The sequence below is a fragment of the Primulina huaijiensis genome, chromosome 6 (assembly GCF_012295235.1).
Source record: "Primulina huaijiensis isolate GDHJ02 chromosome 6, ASM1229523v2, whole genome shotgun sequence".
NCBI lineage: Eukaryota > Viridiplantae > Streptophyta > Magnoliopsida > Lamiales > Gesneriaceae > Primulina > Primulina huaijiensis.
Window position 1 is genome coordinate 13,251,010 of NC_133311.1, and position 16,986 is coordinate 13,267,995.

A 16,986-nucleotide genomic window follows, 5' to 3' on the forward strand; every position below is an offset into this window, starting at 1 on the left:
ACATGTGACATTTCTAGTCAATTCTTGGAACAAGTTTTATGCTTCCATTGAGAATATGCACAAGTGGCAAAAATCAATCGGTAATAGAACTCGGCTAGGGTTTGGCAACTGTGAGGCCCATTTACTCTAACGACTAATAATGATCAAACAATAATGGTTTGAATTAAAACTGCAGCGGAAAAAAGTTTAAAATACTTTAAAACGGACCTCAGGGCCTAGAAAAATTTCGACATGACCTCCCCGTAAGCAGGACATCCCGAAAAATTCAAGCAGCATTTTATATCAAAATATACTCCAACTAGAGTCATAAAAACAAAAACCAAAGTCAACAACCATAGCCGCACTGGCCAGGACTAAACAGAATTTAAAACTTACCAAATACTCGCCAGATCATACAAACCACATAATCGACTAAGAACATCACAAAACAACCAAATACTACTACAGATACATGGGGCATCTCCNATCCCCGGCAAATAAACTATAATACAAGACTGAAACAAACTCAAGACATACATATAGACTAACTGGGAAACTCCACTGACAGAACCAAGCAATCCAACCTCAATCCCGAGCTCCACTGGCGGAACCTCGGCCTGATGCTGCAAAACGACTCGGGAGATCTACCATGGTGCCCAAATGCAACCATAGCAGCCCTCCAGTAAACAACTGAGGTTAGGATTCTGGTATGAAACAGTTCAACAATAACANATGACACAATCCCAGCGCTCACCTCAAAAGGCTGCACTAACAACGGGATTGTTCAATCACATCTATGGTTTCATGTGTATAGGCCTATCAGCCACACAATGATCCCGAGATAAACAATAGTGCCAGATAACAACGGATATCAACAATGGGCTAACAAGAACGATAGGGATCAACATGAATGTCATACCAGTATGCCCTATGCTAAATGCCAATAATATGTCATAATAATAATCATAGATCACAACGAAGGCATTTAACAATTTACAACAGCCAACAAGTCATACACCCGATCAATGTAACACAGAATGGCAATTCAACATAATTTATGTTTTACCGTCGTATGTTACCGAGCTGTAACATACCTATACCAACTTGACAATACAATATCAACTTCACTTCAAGACCCTCGGCCTAAACAAAACAACAATAAGCCAATCATGAAAACTACATTCCACACCAATGTCCGATTTGGCACAAAAAAGCATAAAATTTGTATCTCACTCAATATTAACTCAAATCAATATCCGCCAATTGGAAATTAAAGATAACTCAATTATCTAAGTTTCTACAGTTGAAACCATCTTCAGAATCTCAATATATTATTCTCAGAATTTTCAAGAACACACTGCTACTCAACAGATTTTTGGACAAAATCTCGTACTGAGCAGTTTTGGCAAAATAAGCATAACTATCTCAATTCTTAATGGAATTTAACGAATCTTATATCATTACGAAGATAACACATAGCTCTACAACTGTTTTTTGAATTACAAGTCCAGAATCCGAGCGCATAATTTATAAAAACTCAAATTAAAGTAGGTGTCTTGCACAGCACAGGCTCAGAATTCGATTTGACACATTTTGGTAGAAAAATCATATCAATTCCGTTTCTTATCCAAATTTGATGATTCTAGTGGTTAAAGAAAACTAACAAACAAAGCTACAAGTTCGTTTTAGGTCATTTCTACAAATTCAAAATACAAAAATCGCAGCAACCCAAAAACGCTCACCAAAAAAAGGGAAGAATTCGCGCAGAACAGAGCCTTGGAACAGCAGCTTCGATCTACCCGAATCCTTGCTTAAACTTTGCGATTTTTGACTTAAATCAAAGCTTGGGACGTTAGGAAGACACCCCTTTAGACCGATCGAGATTTGGACGCTGGACGGAGGAGATATCGCGATTTTCCCGCAGCCGCTACTCAAGTGACGGGAATGGAGTTGGGAAAACTTCTTTCTTCTTTTCTTTCCATCCCTTATTTGGTAAGTTGAGTTTATGTATATGTATTTTTATATATTGTGTATTTGATTACTAAAATAGTAACTCAAGCTCATCTATCCCGGTCTGTATTTATTTTGCTCTCGTGTGTTATTTAAACTTTATATGTATTTTATATCGTTAAATTCTCCGGTATTCTAAAATACATGTTTTTAACACACTTCTTGAATTTATTTGACATAAATAATTATTTTAATTTACAACTCAATAATTATTCTAATTATGCCAAAATTATCGGATAATTAATTACATGGCCTTACACTTCTCCACCCCTTAAAACAAATTTCGTCCTCGAAATTTCGGTTCATACACATACATCTTACACATATACGAAACCAACAATACGTTACTAAGAATCAAACAGATATGGATAAGATGTTCTCATCTTCTCTTCTGTTTCCCACATTGATTCTTCTACACCATGCCTCGACCACTGAACACGTACAAGTGGTATAACTTTATTGCGTAAAACTTTATCTTTACGATCCAAGATACAAACAGGATACTCAGTATACGATAGAGATGGATCAAGTTCAACCTCATCAGGCTGAATCACATGAGATGGATCGGGCTCATACTTACGCAACATAGAAACATGGAAAACATAGTGGATGCCAGACAAGGATTGAGGCAAATTCAAACGATAAGCGCAAGTTCCAATACGCTCAACAATCTCATAGGGGCCAACGAAACGAGGTGACAACTTACCTCTCATGCCAAAAAGGACAACACCTCTAAACGGAGAGATTCTCAGAAACACAAAATCTCCAACTTGAAATTCTAGAGGTCGACGACGTCTGTTAGTATAACTAGCTTGACGATCTTGGGCAGCTTTCATTCTCTGACGAATCAACTAGACTTTATCATACATTTCCTGAACAATCTCAGGTCCAGTCAACTGCTTCTCACCAAATTCATCCCAACAAAGAGGTGATCGACATCATCTGCTATACAAAGCTTCAAAAGGAGCCATACCAATAGTCACCTGGAAACTGTTATTATATGAAAATTCTACTAGTGGTAAAGCTTCTTGCCAACTGTCTTTAAAATCCATGACTACAGCTCGAAGTAGATCCTCGAGTGTCTGAATCGTACGCTCTGTCTGACCATCTGTCTGAGGATGGTACGCAGTACTCATCGCAAGTCGTGTACCCATTTCTTTTTGGAAACTAGTCCAAAACTTTGATGTGAATATAGGATCACGATCAGAGACTATTGCAACTGGAACTCCATGAAGTCTCACAACATTTTCAATATACAGACGAGCCATCTTCTTGTATGAATACGTCCTCTCATACGGAATAAAGTGTGCCGATTTAGATAACCTATCGACAATCACCCAAATGGCATCTAAATGACGAGAAGTACGTGGCAAATGCGTGACAAAATCCATAGCCACGAGCTCCCAGTTCCACTGAGGAACCTCAAGGCTATGCATTAATCCTCCCGGTCTCATTCGTTCCGCTTTGACTTGCTGACAGATCATAAAACGAGACACAAACTCAGCCACATCCTTTTTCATATTCTTCCATCAAAATTGAGGACGTAGAATATGATACATTTTTCTGCCTCGTGGGTGGATACTATATCGAGTACAATGAGCTTCTTTAAGGATGGCTATACGCAATTCAGGAATATCGGGAACAACCAATCTACCATTCAACCGAAGAGAATCATCTGAGTGAATTGAGAAACCAGATTGATGTCCTTGAGATACTAACTCATAAGATTTCAGAACTTGATCATCAGTTTTCTGAGCTGACGTTACAATCTGAATCAACTCTGGCTCAACAGAAATCTGAGATACACAAACAACATTACCTTGGATTTGAAAATCCAACCCAAAAGTGCAAATATCCTCTCGTAATTTAGAAACATGAATCGAGGATAAATTAACATCAACAACCTTACGACTCAAAGCATCGGCAATGACATTCACTTTTCCCGGATAATACTGGATCTCACAATCATAATCTTTCAAAAGATCCATCCAACGTTTTTGTCTCATATTCAGATCTGACTGAGAGAACAGATACTTCAAGCTTTTGTGATCAGAATATATTACAAATTGCTCCCCAAACAAATAATGTCTCCAAATCTTGAGAGCAAAAACGATAGCAGCCAATTCCAAGTCATGAACAGGATACTTAGACTCATGCGGTTTCAACTGACAAGAACCATAGGCCACAACTCTGCCATGCTGCATCAGAACACAACCTAATCCTCTATTTGATGCATCGGTACAAACAACGAATCCTCCAGAACCTCTTGGAATGGTAAGAACTGGTGCAGAAGTCAATCTCTTCTTCAACTCGACAAAACTTGACACATTCATCAGACCAAATGAATCTCTGATTTTTCTGAGTCAGTTGAGTAATAGGTCTAGCAATCTTTGAGAAATTTTCAATAAATCTCCGGTAATAACCAGCTAAACCCATGAAACTACGAATCTCTAGCATATTGATCGGTCGTGCCCAGTTCAGAACTGCTTCCAATTTACTTGGATCAACAGAAATACCATGTTGAGATATGACATGGCCCAGAAACACAACTCTATCTAACCAAAACTCACACTTGGATAGCTTTGCGTACAACTGCTTCTTTTGAAGAATTCGAAGAACTATCCTCAAGTGTTTGGCATGCTCTTCCTCGGACTTGGAATAAACAAGAATATCATCGATGAATACAATCACAAAACGATCGAGATATTTACGAAATACTCGATTCATCAAGTCCATAAACACAGCAGGAGCATTGGTCAAACCAAAAGGCATAACCAAAAATTCAAAGTGTCCGTATCTCGTGCGAAAAGCTGTTTTCGGCACATCTTCTTGTCTAACTCTCACTTGATGGTACCCAGAACGAAGATCAATCTTAGAATACACCGAAGTATCTTGCAACTGATCAAATAAGTCATCAATCCTAGGGAGTGGATATTTATTCTTGACAGTAGACCTATTCAGTTGTCGATAATCAATACACATCCGCATCGTTCCATCTTTCTTCTTGACAAATAGAATCGGTGCACCCCACGGTGAAGAACTCGGACGAATATAACATTTACTCAACAAATCCTGTAATTTTTCTTTCAGTTCTTTCAGCTCAACAGGGGCTAAACGATATGGTGCTCGAGATATGGGTTCAGTTCCTGGCATTAATTCGATACTGAACTCAACTTCTCGTTCTGGTGGAAAGCCATGAATCTCTTCTGGAAACACATCAGGAAACTCACAGACTACAGGAATATCAGAAATCCATCGCTCATCTTGCGATAGATCAACAACATAAACCAGAAAACCTTCATGACCAGAATCTAACAATCGATTCATCTCAATGGCAGAAACTAAAGGAATCTTGGCTTGAGAACCACGGCCATAGAAATTCCATTTAGGAACAAAGCTAGGCCTGAAACGAACTATTCCTCGATAACAGTCAACAGAGGCACGATTTGTAGTCAAAACATCCATACCAACGATACAATCAAAGTCATGCATAGGTAGGACTATGAGATTTAGATACAGAACATGTTCATCATGAAACAAAACCGCATTGAACACCACATTATCAGTGATAATCATTTTGCCCATCGGAGTAGCAACAGATAGATTGGAATTCATACTAGTGGTGTGAAGATCACGCGAAACAACGAATGCATGAGAAACAAAGGAATGAGATGCTCCAGTATCAAATAACACTCTCGCTATAAAACCAAATAGATTACAATTACCAGTAATGACAGTACCTGGAGCTGCCTGAGCCTCATCCTCAGTCAAGGCAAATACATGAACAGATGACTGATTCTGTTGACCACCTTGCCCTCTGCTCTGATGCGAAGGGCGAATAGGCTAATGGGAAGATTGGGACGCTGCTGGAATTCTATTACTTTGAGCTCCACTACCTTCCTGGGCTGATTTCCCCGTCTTACTAGGACAGACTCTAGCAAAATGACCCGACCGACCACAATTATTACAAACCCCTTGAACTCCAACACACTGATTACTGAAATGCTTACCCCCACAGTGATCACAATAAGGTCCACTATAACGATATCCCCCACGGTTCCCTGAACTCCCTGAACTCGAAGAACTAGAACCAGGCTTCTTAAATTGCTTCCCACGTGGACGAAAAGATGCAGAACCAGATGAACTGAATTGTTGCCTCGCCGACTGATGATGTTAGGTAGGAACTCGATTGCCACTCCTCTTAAGACTAGCTTAAGCTCTTTTTGCTATTTCCATTGCTTCAAGATAATTCAGTGGCTTACCGGTAGAAACAAAAGGGTGCAGATGATCGTTCAATCCTTCAATGAAACTTTCGACGACAGCAACCTGACTCGCAGCAACATGAGGAGCATATCTCAACATAGCATAAAAAGAATCTGCATACTCCGCAATTGACATATCGCCTTGTTTCAGGTTATGAAACTCAGAAGCCTTAGAACTGTAGAATGATGGAGGACAATAACTCTCCTTAAACTTTAGCTTGAATATATCCCACGATGGAACAATCCTCTGAGCATCTAAAGTCATCAACGTAGTAGACCACCACATTTTGGCACGATCTTTCAACTGATGCACAGCTAATCTCAATCGACACTCTAGAGGATACTCAATCAAATCAAACAATTCCTCAATCTCAGAAATCCACAATTCTGCTTTCTCAGCTCCCTCCGAACCACTGAATCGAGGAGGATGCATAGAATGGAAACGCGCAACTAACTCATCCATCCTAAGCTGCTCTAACTGATCAGCAGCTTGCTCCACAAAAGTATCATCAACAACACGGACACGAGGTCTACCACGTCCACGACCTCGACCTCGAGCTAAAGGAATCTCATCAGCAGGAATTTCTCCACCTCCCTCCATTCTATATGATAAAACATCCAAACAATTAGAATGGAAGCAAACAAATCATATATTTACATAAACATGCTGTCAAGTAGCATATACAGGCGCAACAACCATTTTAGTGCAAAGACTCGAGTGTCCTAGACTCTAGTTCGAGCGTATCCCAGCTTACGCTCTGATACCAAGATGTGAGGCTCATTTACTCTAACGACTAATAATGATCAAACAATAATGGTTTGATTTAAAACTGCAGCGGAAAAAGGTTTAAAATACTTTAAAACGGACCTCAGGGCCTAGAAAAATTTCGGCATGACCTTCCCGTAAGTAGGACATCCCGAAAACTCAAGCAGCATTTTAAATCAAAATATACTCCAACTAGAGTCATTAAAACAAAATCAAAGTCAACAACATATAGCCGCACTGGCCAGGACTAAACAGAAGTTAAAACTTACCAAATACTCGCCAGATCATACAAACCACATAATCGACTCAGAACATCACAAAACAACCAAATACTACTACAGATAAACGAGGCATCTCCCCGGCAAATAAAGTACATTACAAGACTGAAATAAACCCAAGACATACATATAGACTAACTGGGAGACTCCACTGAACAGAACCAAGCAATCCAACCTCAATTCCGAGCTCCACTGGCGGAACCTCGGCCTGATGCTGCAAAACGACTCGGGAGATCTACCATGGTGCCCAAATGCAACCACAGCAGCCGCCCAGTAAACAACTGTGGTTAGGATTCTGGTATGAAACAGTTCAACAATAACAACAATAACATAAATCATGCATAATCATATAATGAAATGTAATATGCAATGCATGAAAGGCTCAACGAATAATCTGGATCACAGGAGCCAACAAACGGTACGATAACAACTGGAATAATGCTCGAGCAACAACACAGGGGAGCTACATCGTCATGCAGCTAAACCGCCCTGCCAATTATGCGAGGTATGCCAAGCTGTGCTGAATAACACCCCTGACTCGGCCTCCATACAGCTGATACGCTATAACAGGATGTCACAACAGAACGACCTAGATGACACAATCCCAGCGCTCACCTCAAAAGGCTGCACTAACAACGGGATTGTTCAATCACATCTATGGTTTCATGTGTATAGGCCTATCAGCCACACAATGATCCCGAGATAAACAATAGTGCCAGATAACAACGGATATCAACAATGGGCTAACAAGAACGATAGGGATCAACATGAATGTCATACCAGTATGCCCTATGCTAAATTCCAATAATATGTCATAATAATAATCATAGATCACAACGAAGGCATTTAACAATTTACAACAGCCAACAAGTCATACACCCGATCAATGTAACACAGAATGGCAATTCAACATAATTTATGTTTTACCGTCGTATGTTACCGAGCTGTAACATACCTATACCAACTTGACAATACAATATCAACTTCACTTCAAGACCCTCGGCCTAAACAAAACAACAATAAGCCAATCATGAAAACTACATTCCACACCAATGTCCGATTTGGCACAAAAAAGCATAAAATTTGTATCTCACTCAATATTAACTCAAATCAATATCCGCCAATTGGAAATTAAAGATAACTCAATTATCTAAGTTTCTACAGTTGAAACCATCTTCAGAATCTCAATATATTATTCTCAGAATTTTCAAGAACACACTGCTACTCAACAGATTTTTGGACAAAATCTCGTACTGAGCAGTTTTGGAAAAATAAGCATAACTATCTCAATTCTTAATGGAATTTAACGAATCTTATATCATTACGAAGATAACACATAGCTCTACAACTGTTTTTTGAATTACAAGTCCAGAATCCGAGCGCATAATTGACAAAAACACAAATTACAGTAGGTGTCCTGCACAGCATAGTTTCGGAATTTGATTTGACACATTTTGGTAGATAAATCATATCAATTCCATTTATTATCCAAATTTGATGATTCCAGTGGCTAAAGAAAGCTAACAAACAGAGCTACAAGTTCTTTTTAGGTCATGTCTAAAATTCAAATTACAAAAATCGCAACAACCCAAAAACGCTCACCCAAAAAGGGAAGAATTCGCGCAGAATAGAGCACCGGAACAGCAGCTTTGATCTACCCGAATCCTTGCTCAAACTTCACGATTTTTGACTTAAATTGAAGCTTAGGATGTTAGGAAGACACCCCTTCAGACCGATCGAGATTTGTACACTGGACGGAGGAGATATCGCGATTTTCTCGCAGCCGCTACACAAGTGACGAGAATGGAGTTGGGAAAGCTTCTTTCTTCTTTTCTTTCCTTCCCTTATTTGGTAAGTTGAGTGTATGTATATGTATTTTTATATATTGTGTATTTGATTGCTAAAATAGTAACTCAAGCCCATCTATCCCGGTCTGTATTTATTTTGCTCTCGTGTGTTATTTAAACTCTATATGTATTTTATATCGTTAAATTCTCCGATATTCTAAAATACATATTTTTAACACACTTCTTGAATTTATTTGACATAATTAATTATTTTAATTTACAACTCAATAATTATTCTAATTATGTCAAAATTACCGGATAATTAATTACAGGGCCTTACAGCAACAATGATTGTAACTCTTCTTAGGTAAATACCAAATCGTGTTTATACAAAAGAAAGTCTAATATGATAATTTTGTCATGTCTAGCATGATATGAACATGATCGACCTGAAGTTTAACTTAACAAGAATGTAAATCTTAGAACAGAGGAAAGCACTGCGGTTTAGGTTAAGTTGAACCGGAGAGTTCTAAGTCCAACCAGACATGGTTAAAAAGTAGACAAAGTCAAGCCGGGTATAACGACTCGATATGGTCTGGCAAACAATCAACCAGACATTACTCTGTGAAGGTAAAATCTAACTATTATCGTAATTACAGGTTGGTTCAAATTATACAAAATATGTGGGAAGAATGAACGGCCCAAAAATCATTTTGTGAGAGAGAACACAACACACGACATCACCTTATTTTGCATATAATCGCACTATTTCGGATATATACACTAGTATGCCTTTTAGGATAATTCAAGTATGTGCCCCGAAAGGGTTAATCCGTTCTGATCCTAACTAGATTTTTGTACCAATATCTTATTTCAATATTCGCAGAAACTAAATAAGAAGATTTTTAAAGATCTACTTGGTTTCTGGACAATGGGTGTTGTAGATACATGACCGATGATATCAAGCTGTTGTCAGAAGTTGTTGACCACCAAAGACCAAGAATCACATTTGGCGATAACTCCAAGGGTAAGGTTGTGGGTAAAAATAAGATTATCCACGGAAAAATAATAATTAAAGATGTATTATTAGTTGAAAACCTCTGCTACAATCTGATTATCTTTAGTCAACTTTGTGACAATGTTTAACCTAGTTGAGTTTCATAAACACACATGCATAGTTAAATCTCTAGTCAGAATTGAAGAACAAAAAACTTGTAAAGTTAGTTGGAATGATGATAATATAAATGCTCCTACATGTTTTGTTACTTTGCATCGTAATAAAAATTGGTTATGACATAAATAGTTCAATCATTTGAACTTCAAATCTATTGCAAATCTTAGAAGCAAAAATTGGTATCGATGTTGCCTAATATCAACTTTACAAAAGATAAGATATGTTCTGCACGTCAATTAGATAAAAATGTCAGATAAACATTCAAGAACAAAGGAAGCAATTCAACGGCTCGATGTTTGGAACTTATGCACATGGACTTATTTGGTTCAACACCAGTAATGTGCCTATGGGAAAACAAGTACACCCTGGTGATTAGATGACTTCTCACAATTTACGTGTGATCTTCCTGAGTTCTAAAGATCATACCACTTCCTAAATTATCAAGCTCTTAAAAATATTAAAAAATGAGATAACCATAATGGTGGATAAGATAAGGAGTGACAGAGACACTGAGTTTATTGATATACTCCTTTAAACATGTTTAGAAAATAATGTCATTAAGCATGCGCTTTTAGCTACAAGATTACCTCAACAAAATGATGTTTTTGAGAGAAGAAACGAAACACTCAAAGAAATAGCTCAAACTGTACTAGTCGAATCTAGTATCTCTCAAAGATTTTGGGCAAAATATATCAACACTGCAAGCTATACACAGCCGATAAATGATAAACAAGAATCATGGGAAGACCCCCTATGAGATCTGGAGTGATAAACAACTAGAAATATCATATTTTCTCATATTTGGGTGTAAGTGATTCATTTGCAATAATGGTAAAACACATTTAACTACTTTTGATATTAAATCTAATGTTGGTGTGTTTTAGGCTATCATTCAGTTAGTAAAACATATAGATTATATAATTATAGAACTCTAACCGTTTAAGAACATGTGCATGTGGCGTTTGATGAATCATCTATTTCTCATGATAAAAATAGTAGCAATATACATGTTTTAAGAAAAGATTGAATGCTACTAACCTTGATTCAAGCAGCGATCATGAGAGATTTAAGAAGAACGACTTGAATAATTCTTGAAGAAAGTCTAGCCGACAATGAAGAAACTTCTGAAATCATGTCGCTGAAAAAATGAACCGGTGAACAATCACCAATCAAAAATACATCAAGAGTAGGTTGATGTTGAAACTAATGAAGATACAACAGTCCAACAGCCATATACAAATCCATTTGTACCATGTCTTCTTTGGAATAAGAATCATCCACTAGAACTGGTCATCGGTTATCCAACCGTTCCTCTTAGAACTAGAAAACAAATGATAGATGAGTTCATGCATGCTTCTTATGTCCCAACTTGAACCTAATTATATTGATGAGGCATTAGGAGATTCAAGATGGATAGATGTTTTTGCAGGAAAAACTTAATTAGTTTGATAGAAGCAATGTTTGGCCTTTAGTTCCCAAACCGGCTAATATACATGTAATTGGAATTAGATAAGCTTTTAGAAATAAAATGGATGAAGCGGATTAGTTGTAAGAAATAAGGTAATACTTGTAGCTCAAGGTTATAAACAAGAAGAAGGAATATATTTTGATGAATCATTTGCACCTGTAGCTAGACTTGAAGCCATTAGAATATTTCTTGAATTTGCTACCTTCAAAAGTATATCAAATGAATCTAAAGTCAACTTTTTTTAGTGGCATACTTAATAAAGAAGTATATGTTGAACAACCTTATGATTTTGTTAGTCATATTCATCCTAGTTGTAATTATAAACTAGATAAAGCATTATATGATCTAAACAAGTTTGTCAGATGATAATTGTTAGACCATGAATTTGTGATTGGAACTGTTGATAAACCTTTGTTCAAATTTGTTAAGGGTTTACTTGTGAAAATTTATGTTGCTGACATAATATTTTGTTCCACTATTCCAAAGTTATGTGAGAGAATCTCTAAGATTATACAAGAACAGTTTGAAATGAGTATGATGAGAGAACTCACAATTTTCCTCGAATTAAAAGTAAGCTTGAAAATGGCATCTTCATCAGCCATACCAAATATACTAAAGATCTACTCAAAAATTTGGCATGGAGAATTACGCAGTGGCTGCTACCTTGTTAGGATCGAGCATTTACCACTAGATCAAAAGCTGTAGCTTTTAGCCAATGCACAATTTTATTTCTTTATACTTGTGGTAACGCAGAGTGCACCTACTTGGGTGCTTATGAGTCGGACTGTTAGGCCCATGAGTCTGAGGAGGTGAGTGTTTATCTGCTAGTGCTGTCTCATATACCTTTAAGATCAATCTCACCCTTTCCTGACCGTCGGCCCTGTTCCCAACAAAGACAGTATTACCCGTTAAAATCTGGTGTCACTCTTTCACAGTCCAAGTTTCACGGTCCACTTAGCCGACCAGATCATGCAGCACAACGTCAGCAGCTTGACACATGAGAACTTTCTAGGAGGTCATCCATCCCAGTACTACTCTCACTCATGCACGCTTAATCCAATATTCCCACCGAGAAGTATAGAAATATGCTTCTTGGGAGACTTAAACCCATGACCTTGCTCTAATATTAATTGTTAGGATCAAATGCTTACCACTAGGCCAAAAGCTATAGCTGTTAGCCAAGGTGCAACTTTATTTTCTATATTTGTGGCAGTGCAGAGTGCACCTACTTGGGTGCTAATGGGTCGGGCTGTTAGGTCCATGAATCCGGGGAATTTTGTGTCTACCTGCTGGTACTGTCTCATATTTCTTAGAGATCGGTCTTATCATTTCCCTACCGTCGGCCATGTCTCCTGCAAAGACACTATTACCCGTTAAGATATGATGTCACTCTTTTACGGTCTATTTAGTCAACCAGATCAAGCGGTGCAACATCAGCAGCTTGACGCATGAGAACTTCTCATGAGGTCACCCATCCCAGCACTACTCTCACTTATGCACGTTTAACCCAACATACCCCTATAAGCTCATCAATCAAGCTAGATAAAAACGAAGGGGGAATATCAGTGGACATCACAATGTATACATGCCTAATTGGCTCTTTACTTTATCTGATCGCTAGCTGGCCATACATAATGTTTGCGGTTTATTTATGTGCTTACTTTCAAGCTAATTCTAAACAATCTAATTATACTACAGCTAAATACATACTTAAGTATATTAAAGGAACTGCATGTGTGGGTCTTTCGTACCAAACACATTTACATTAGACATCATTTCGTCCGATATCATGTAACGAAGAAGGATATTCGGGTAGAATATATCTCTACAAACAATCAAGCCGCTGACGTATTCACTAAACTGCTTACTGATGCTAAGTTTTCTTACTTCCATAATATTATTGGTTTATTTTATTTAAATTAATGTATGAATTCAAGAGGAACAAAAGTCGAGTTGATAAAACAATGTATTAAATCAGTATACAACTCTAATCGCTCTAGCTAGAGTTTGTGGATGCTTGATCTCATCACATGTTATGATCGTTCTTTCTAAAATACATTAATATTTTTTAATGGTTGTTATTTCAAATTTTTAATTATCCTTTAATTTCATATTTATTGTTGACGATTTTTTAACCATTAAATTTTTTTTATTTAATTTCACTTGAATATATGAACATCCAAAAGTTACTTTTTGACTTTTCAAATTTCAAAATCTCACCAGTTATATACAGACACATTGATTGTCATGTCTACGAAATTGGATAGTATATATATTTGTGATTCTTTCCCATTACTTTGAAAGCCTTTCGAATTCTATTTTCAATCTTTCTCTTTCCGCGTTCTTCTTGCACTCTACCCGTATTTGCAAAACAATCTGACCATATTATCAACAAACTTCATAATGACAAGCTATTCCAAAAATCCATTGTCGTCAACTTTGCATATGTTCTGGCCATTAAAGATGAGACCATGGTGTCTATGTTCAGAATGTTGGAGGCTTTGGGCCTTAGAAAGTTTTTGGGTTGTAGCTTTCAACTTTTAGAAACCATTATGAATGAGTTGTTCAAGAATACAGTGATGTAGTATGGATCCATCTTACATTTTTCTAGGAACCAACCTATGCATTACCCATAAAATGTTTGTAGAAATGTTTGATCTGCCAACCGTTGGTTTAAGCTCATTCTCCTATCTACCAGAAGGTAACTCTGCCCACTGGAGGGTCGAGTTCTCACTATCAAGTTCTCTTTTATCTTCTCCAAACTGCCAGAAGAAAAACTTGAATGTGGATTACAGACTCCTTGCAGACATAGTGGCTAAGCTGTTACTAGCTAAGACGAGGGATTTTGACAAGGTCACTAATGATAATCTTTTGGCTATGGTGACCAGCCTTAAGAGTGAATGTCAACTGGTCCGACATTATTTTCAAGATTTTCACCTATTTGTTGAAGAAAGAAGAACAATCTACTGGTTTTGCCATTGTCCTCTGCTATCACTTAGAGCATATGAAAATGAAGTTGGTGGATGTTGTTCAGCTCCACAAAGTTAAGCTGATCAACTGGTCAAATGTGGAAAACTACTGCAAGAAGCAGATACCAGCCGGTGTTGAGTTACTGGGTAAAGATTGAGACAAGAGCATAAATAGAGAAGAATGATCATACCAATAAGGCTGTTAAAGACAAAACACTGGCTAAAGATACCAAGAGGAAATTGATCCTCTCTTCTGATTCTGAAGGAGCTAGAGAGAAGGTTTTTGTCACCCAAGTCTTCTCTAAGAAGAATAAGTGGGTAGATAAGCCAAATCGATCGAACACGTTTCTGAGTCGCTTCGCCCAACCCTTATCCTAAACATTCCTATGATAGTGAAATTGGAAGAAACTTCTCATCAGTCTGGTCTGCCCATCATTGATCCCAAAGCCAAAGAGAAAGAGCATTCTTGAGGTTGAGCCAAAGTTCTCATTCGTTCAAGCCGCCATCAATCTCGCTGTGAAGCGATTCAATCAGATTGCTAAAGAAAAAATGAGCAAGTTTGACAGTTGAGCCGACTACCGGACCGTTGTCCATTTTTGAGGTCATTCATAAAGAGAAGAAGATCAAAGAAATAACAGCTATTGAGCAGAGGATGTTGCGATGGGCTGAGACATAAGTTATCTATGAAGCTCTCCAATGATGAAACATCATAGAGCTTGAGTTGAAAGAAAATGCCCTTCTGTACTTAATTCAATAGAAGAGGGATAACTTTGTGGCTCATATTCCAACCGCCAAGTCGAAGTAATAATCCAACTTGAGATGGTAAAAGTGAAAAGGCAGGAATATGAGCTTTCTGGGGCTGAGCAATATGGAATCTTATCAGTATTTGACTTAGGAGAAAGTCAGGCTGGTAAGAAGCAAATTTCTGAAGAGGTTCCAACCAGAGTTTCTGAAGCTCAGGCTGATGAATAAACGATGACTAAAGAGAAGATTCAAGCCGCAAACATAGAAATTTAGGCAAAATTTGTTTCAGTTGCTCCTCCCACACAAATCCAATCGGAATAGCTCTTAAAGATTCCTCTAATCTCTATGGATGAAGTCATCAGATCACTCTCTCAGTTCGAATTCAATAATTCCAAGACGAACTCCTATTCTCCTATGCTTTAAGACCCAATCTTAGAGAAGGAAGGAGTCTATACTGAAGAAAATCTGAATCTGGAATCCGCTACAACCACTCATGTCGATGAACACATGTTAGACGATCAGGTCATTTCTCCAAAAAATTTGTCTGGCAAAGAGATGATTATCCAAAAATCTTTCAAAGATCAGACAGCTCAGGTCCCGGTTGGACCTGAAGTTGTGGAAACTTTTGTTGAACCGCAACTAGAATCAGCACCGGCCACTAATACTATTATTACAAATTCGACCACTAAAGTTCCAACCGCTCCCCTCTCCCTTGAATCTCCTAATAAAGAATTTTTCTCTCCTCAACTCAACCCGGATGTCTTCTCTAAGTTTGATGATACTACTACTCCTAAAGTCATGTTCCAACAAATCTATTCCCAAATGAAGGAACACTTTGCTCATACCATAGCCTTTGATGGCTTCAAGAAATAAGTTCTGCGTGAGCTCAGTTCAATCGAGACAAACTTCAAGCTGGCAGCAAAACAAACTGTTACAAAGAAACAAGTCGTTGCAATTAATGTTGATGTGTTGTCCTCGAGCCATCGAACTTAAATTTCTATTTTATAATAGATTGTAATGGTGAGAATCCATAGGAAACATGAGATTTATTTCTTTCGAGAAAAAAACAAAGGATAGATTTTTTTTTTATGAGAACTAAATAAAATACTAAAACTAAAATTAGCAAGCAAGAACAAATAATAAATCTAAATGAGAATTAAACAACTAAAATGAGTATAATGAAAGGGGAAATTCAATCTTACATATTTCTGATTAAGGGTGTTTCACTATTCCATTGTGTCACTGGTCATTGGATAAAAAATTATTTATTCATGCACTTCTTAGAAATTAACCTTAGAATTATAGGGACATCCGCTAAAATCTTTGTTTTCTCCTAATTAATTGATCAAATACAATATCCAGTCAAAACTTATTAGTAATCAATTGGGTAAGTTAATGTTCCATATTAATTAAAGATAGCTTTTATCTTTGTGAAAATAGTTAATTCTAAAAATTTAACAATCAAGGGAGACGCAATTGATGAATCCAGCTTTGTCGACTTATTTAGATCAAATAAGTTATGATAGCACAACATACATAATCTATCGCT

General features: G+C 37.4%; 1 protein-coding gene across 2 annotated transcripts; it reads right to left on the reverse strand.

The window, feature by feature from the left end:
- Positions 1 to 475: 475 nt before the first annotated feature.
- Positions 476 to 8,244, reverse strand: LOC140979512 (uncharacterized). Of its 2 annotated transcripts, none has more exons than XM_073444934.1 (3): positions 7,471 to 8,244; positions 5,730 to 6,853; positions 476 to 623 (listed from the first exon to the last, which is right to left on the reverse strand). In XM_073444934.1, the coding sequence occupies exons 1-2, from the start codon at positions 7,632 to 7,634 to the stop codon at positions 6,202 to 6,204; spliced, it is 816 nt and encodes a 271-aa protein (XP_073301035.1). In that variant the 5' UTR covers positions 7,635 to 8,244; the 3' UTR covers positions 476 to 623; positions 5,730 to 6,201. The 2 variants fall into 2 exon arrangements, with proteins under 2 accessions (XP_073301035.1, XP_073301034.1); XM_073444933.1 differs by having other exon boundaries at positions 7,423 to 8,244.
- Positions 8,245 to 16,986: the final 8,742 nt, after the last annotated feature.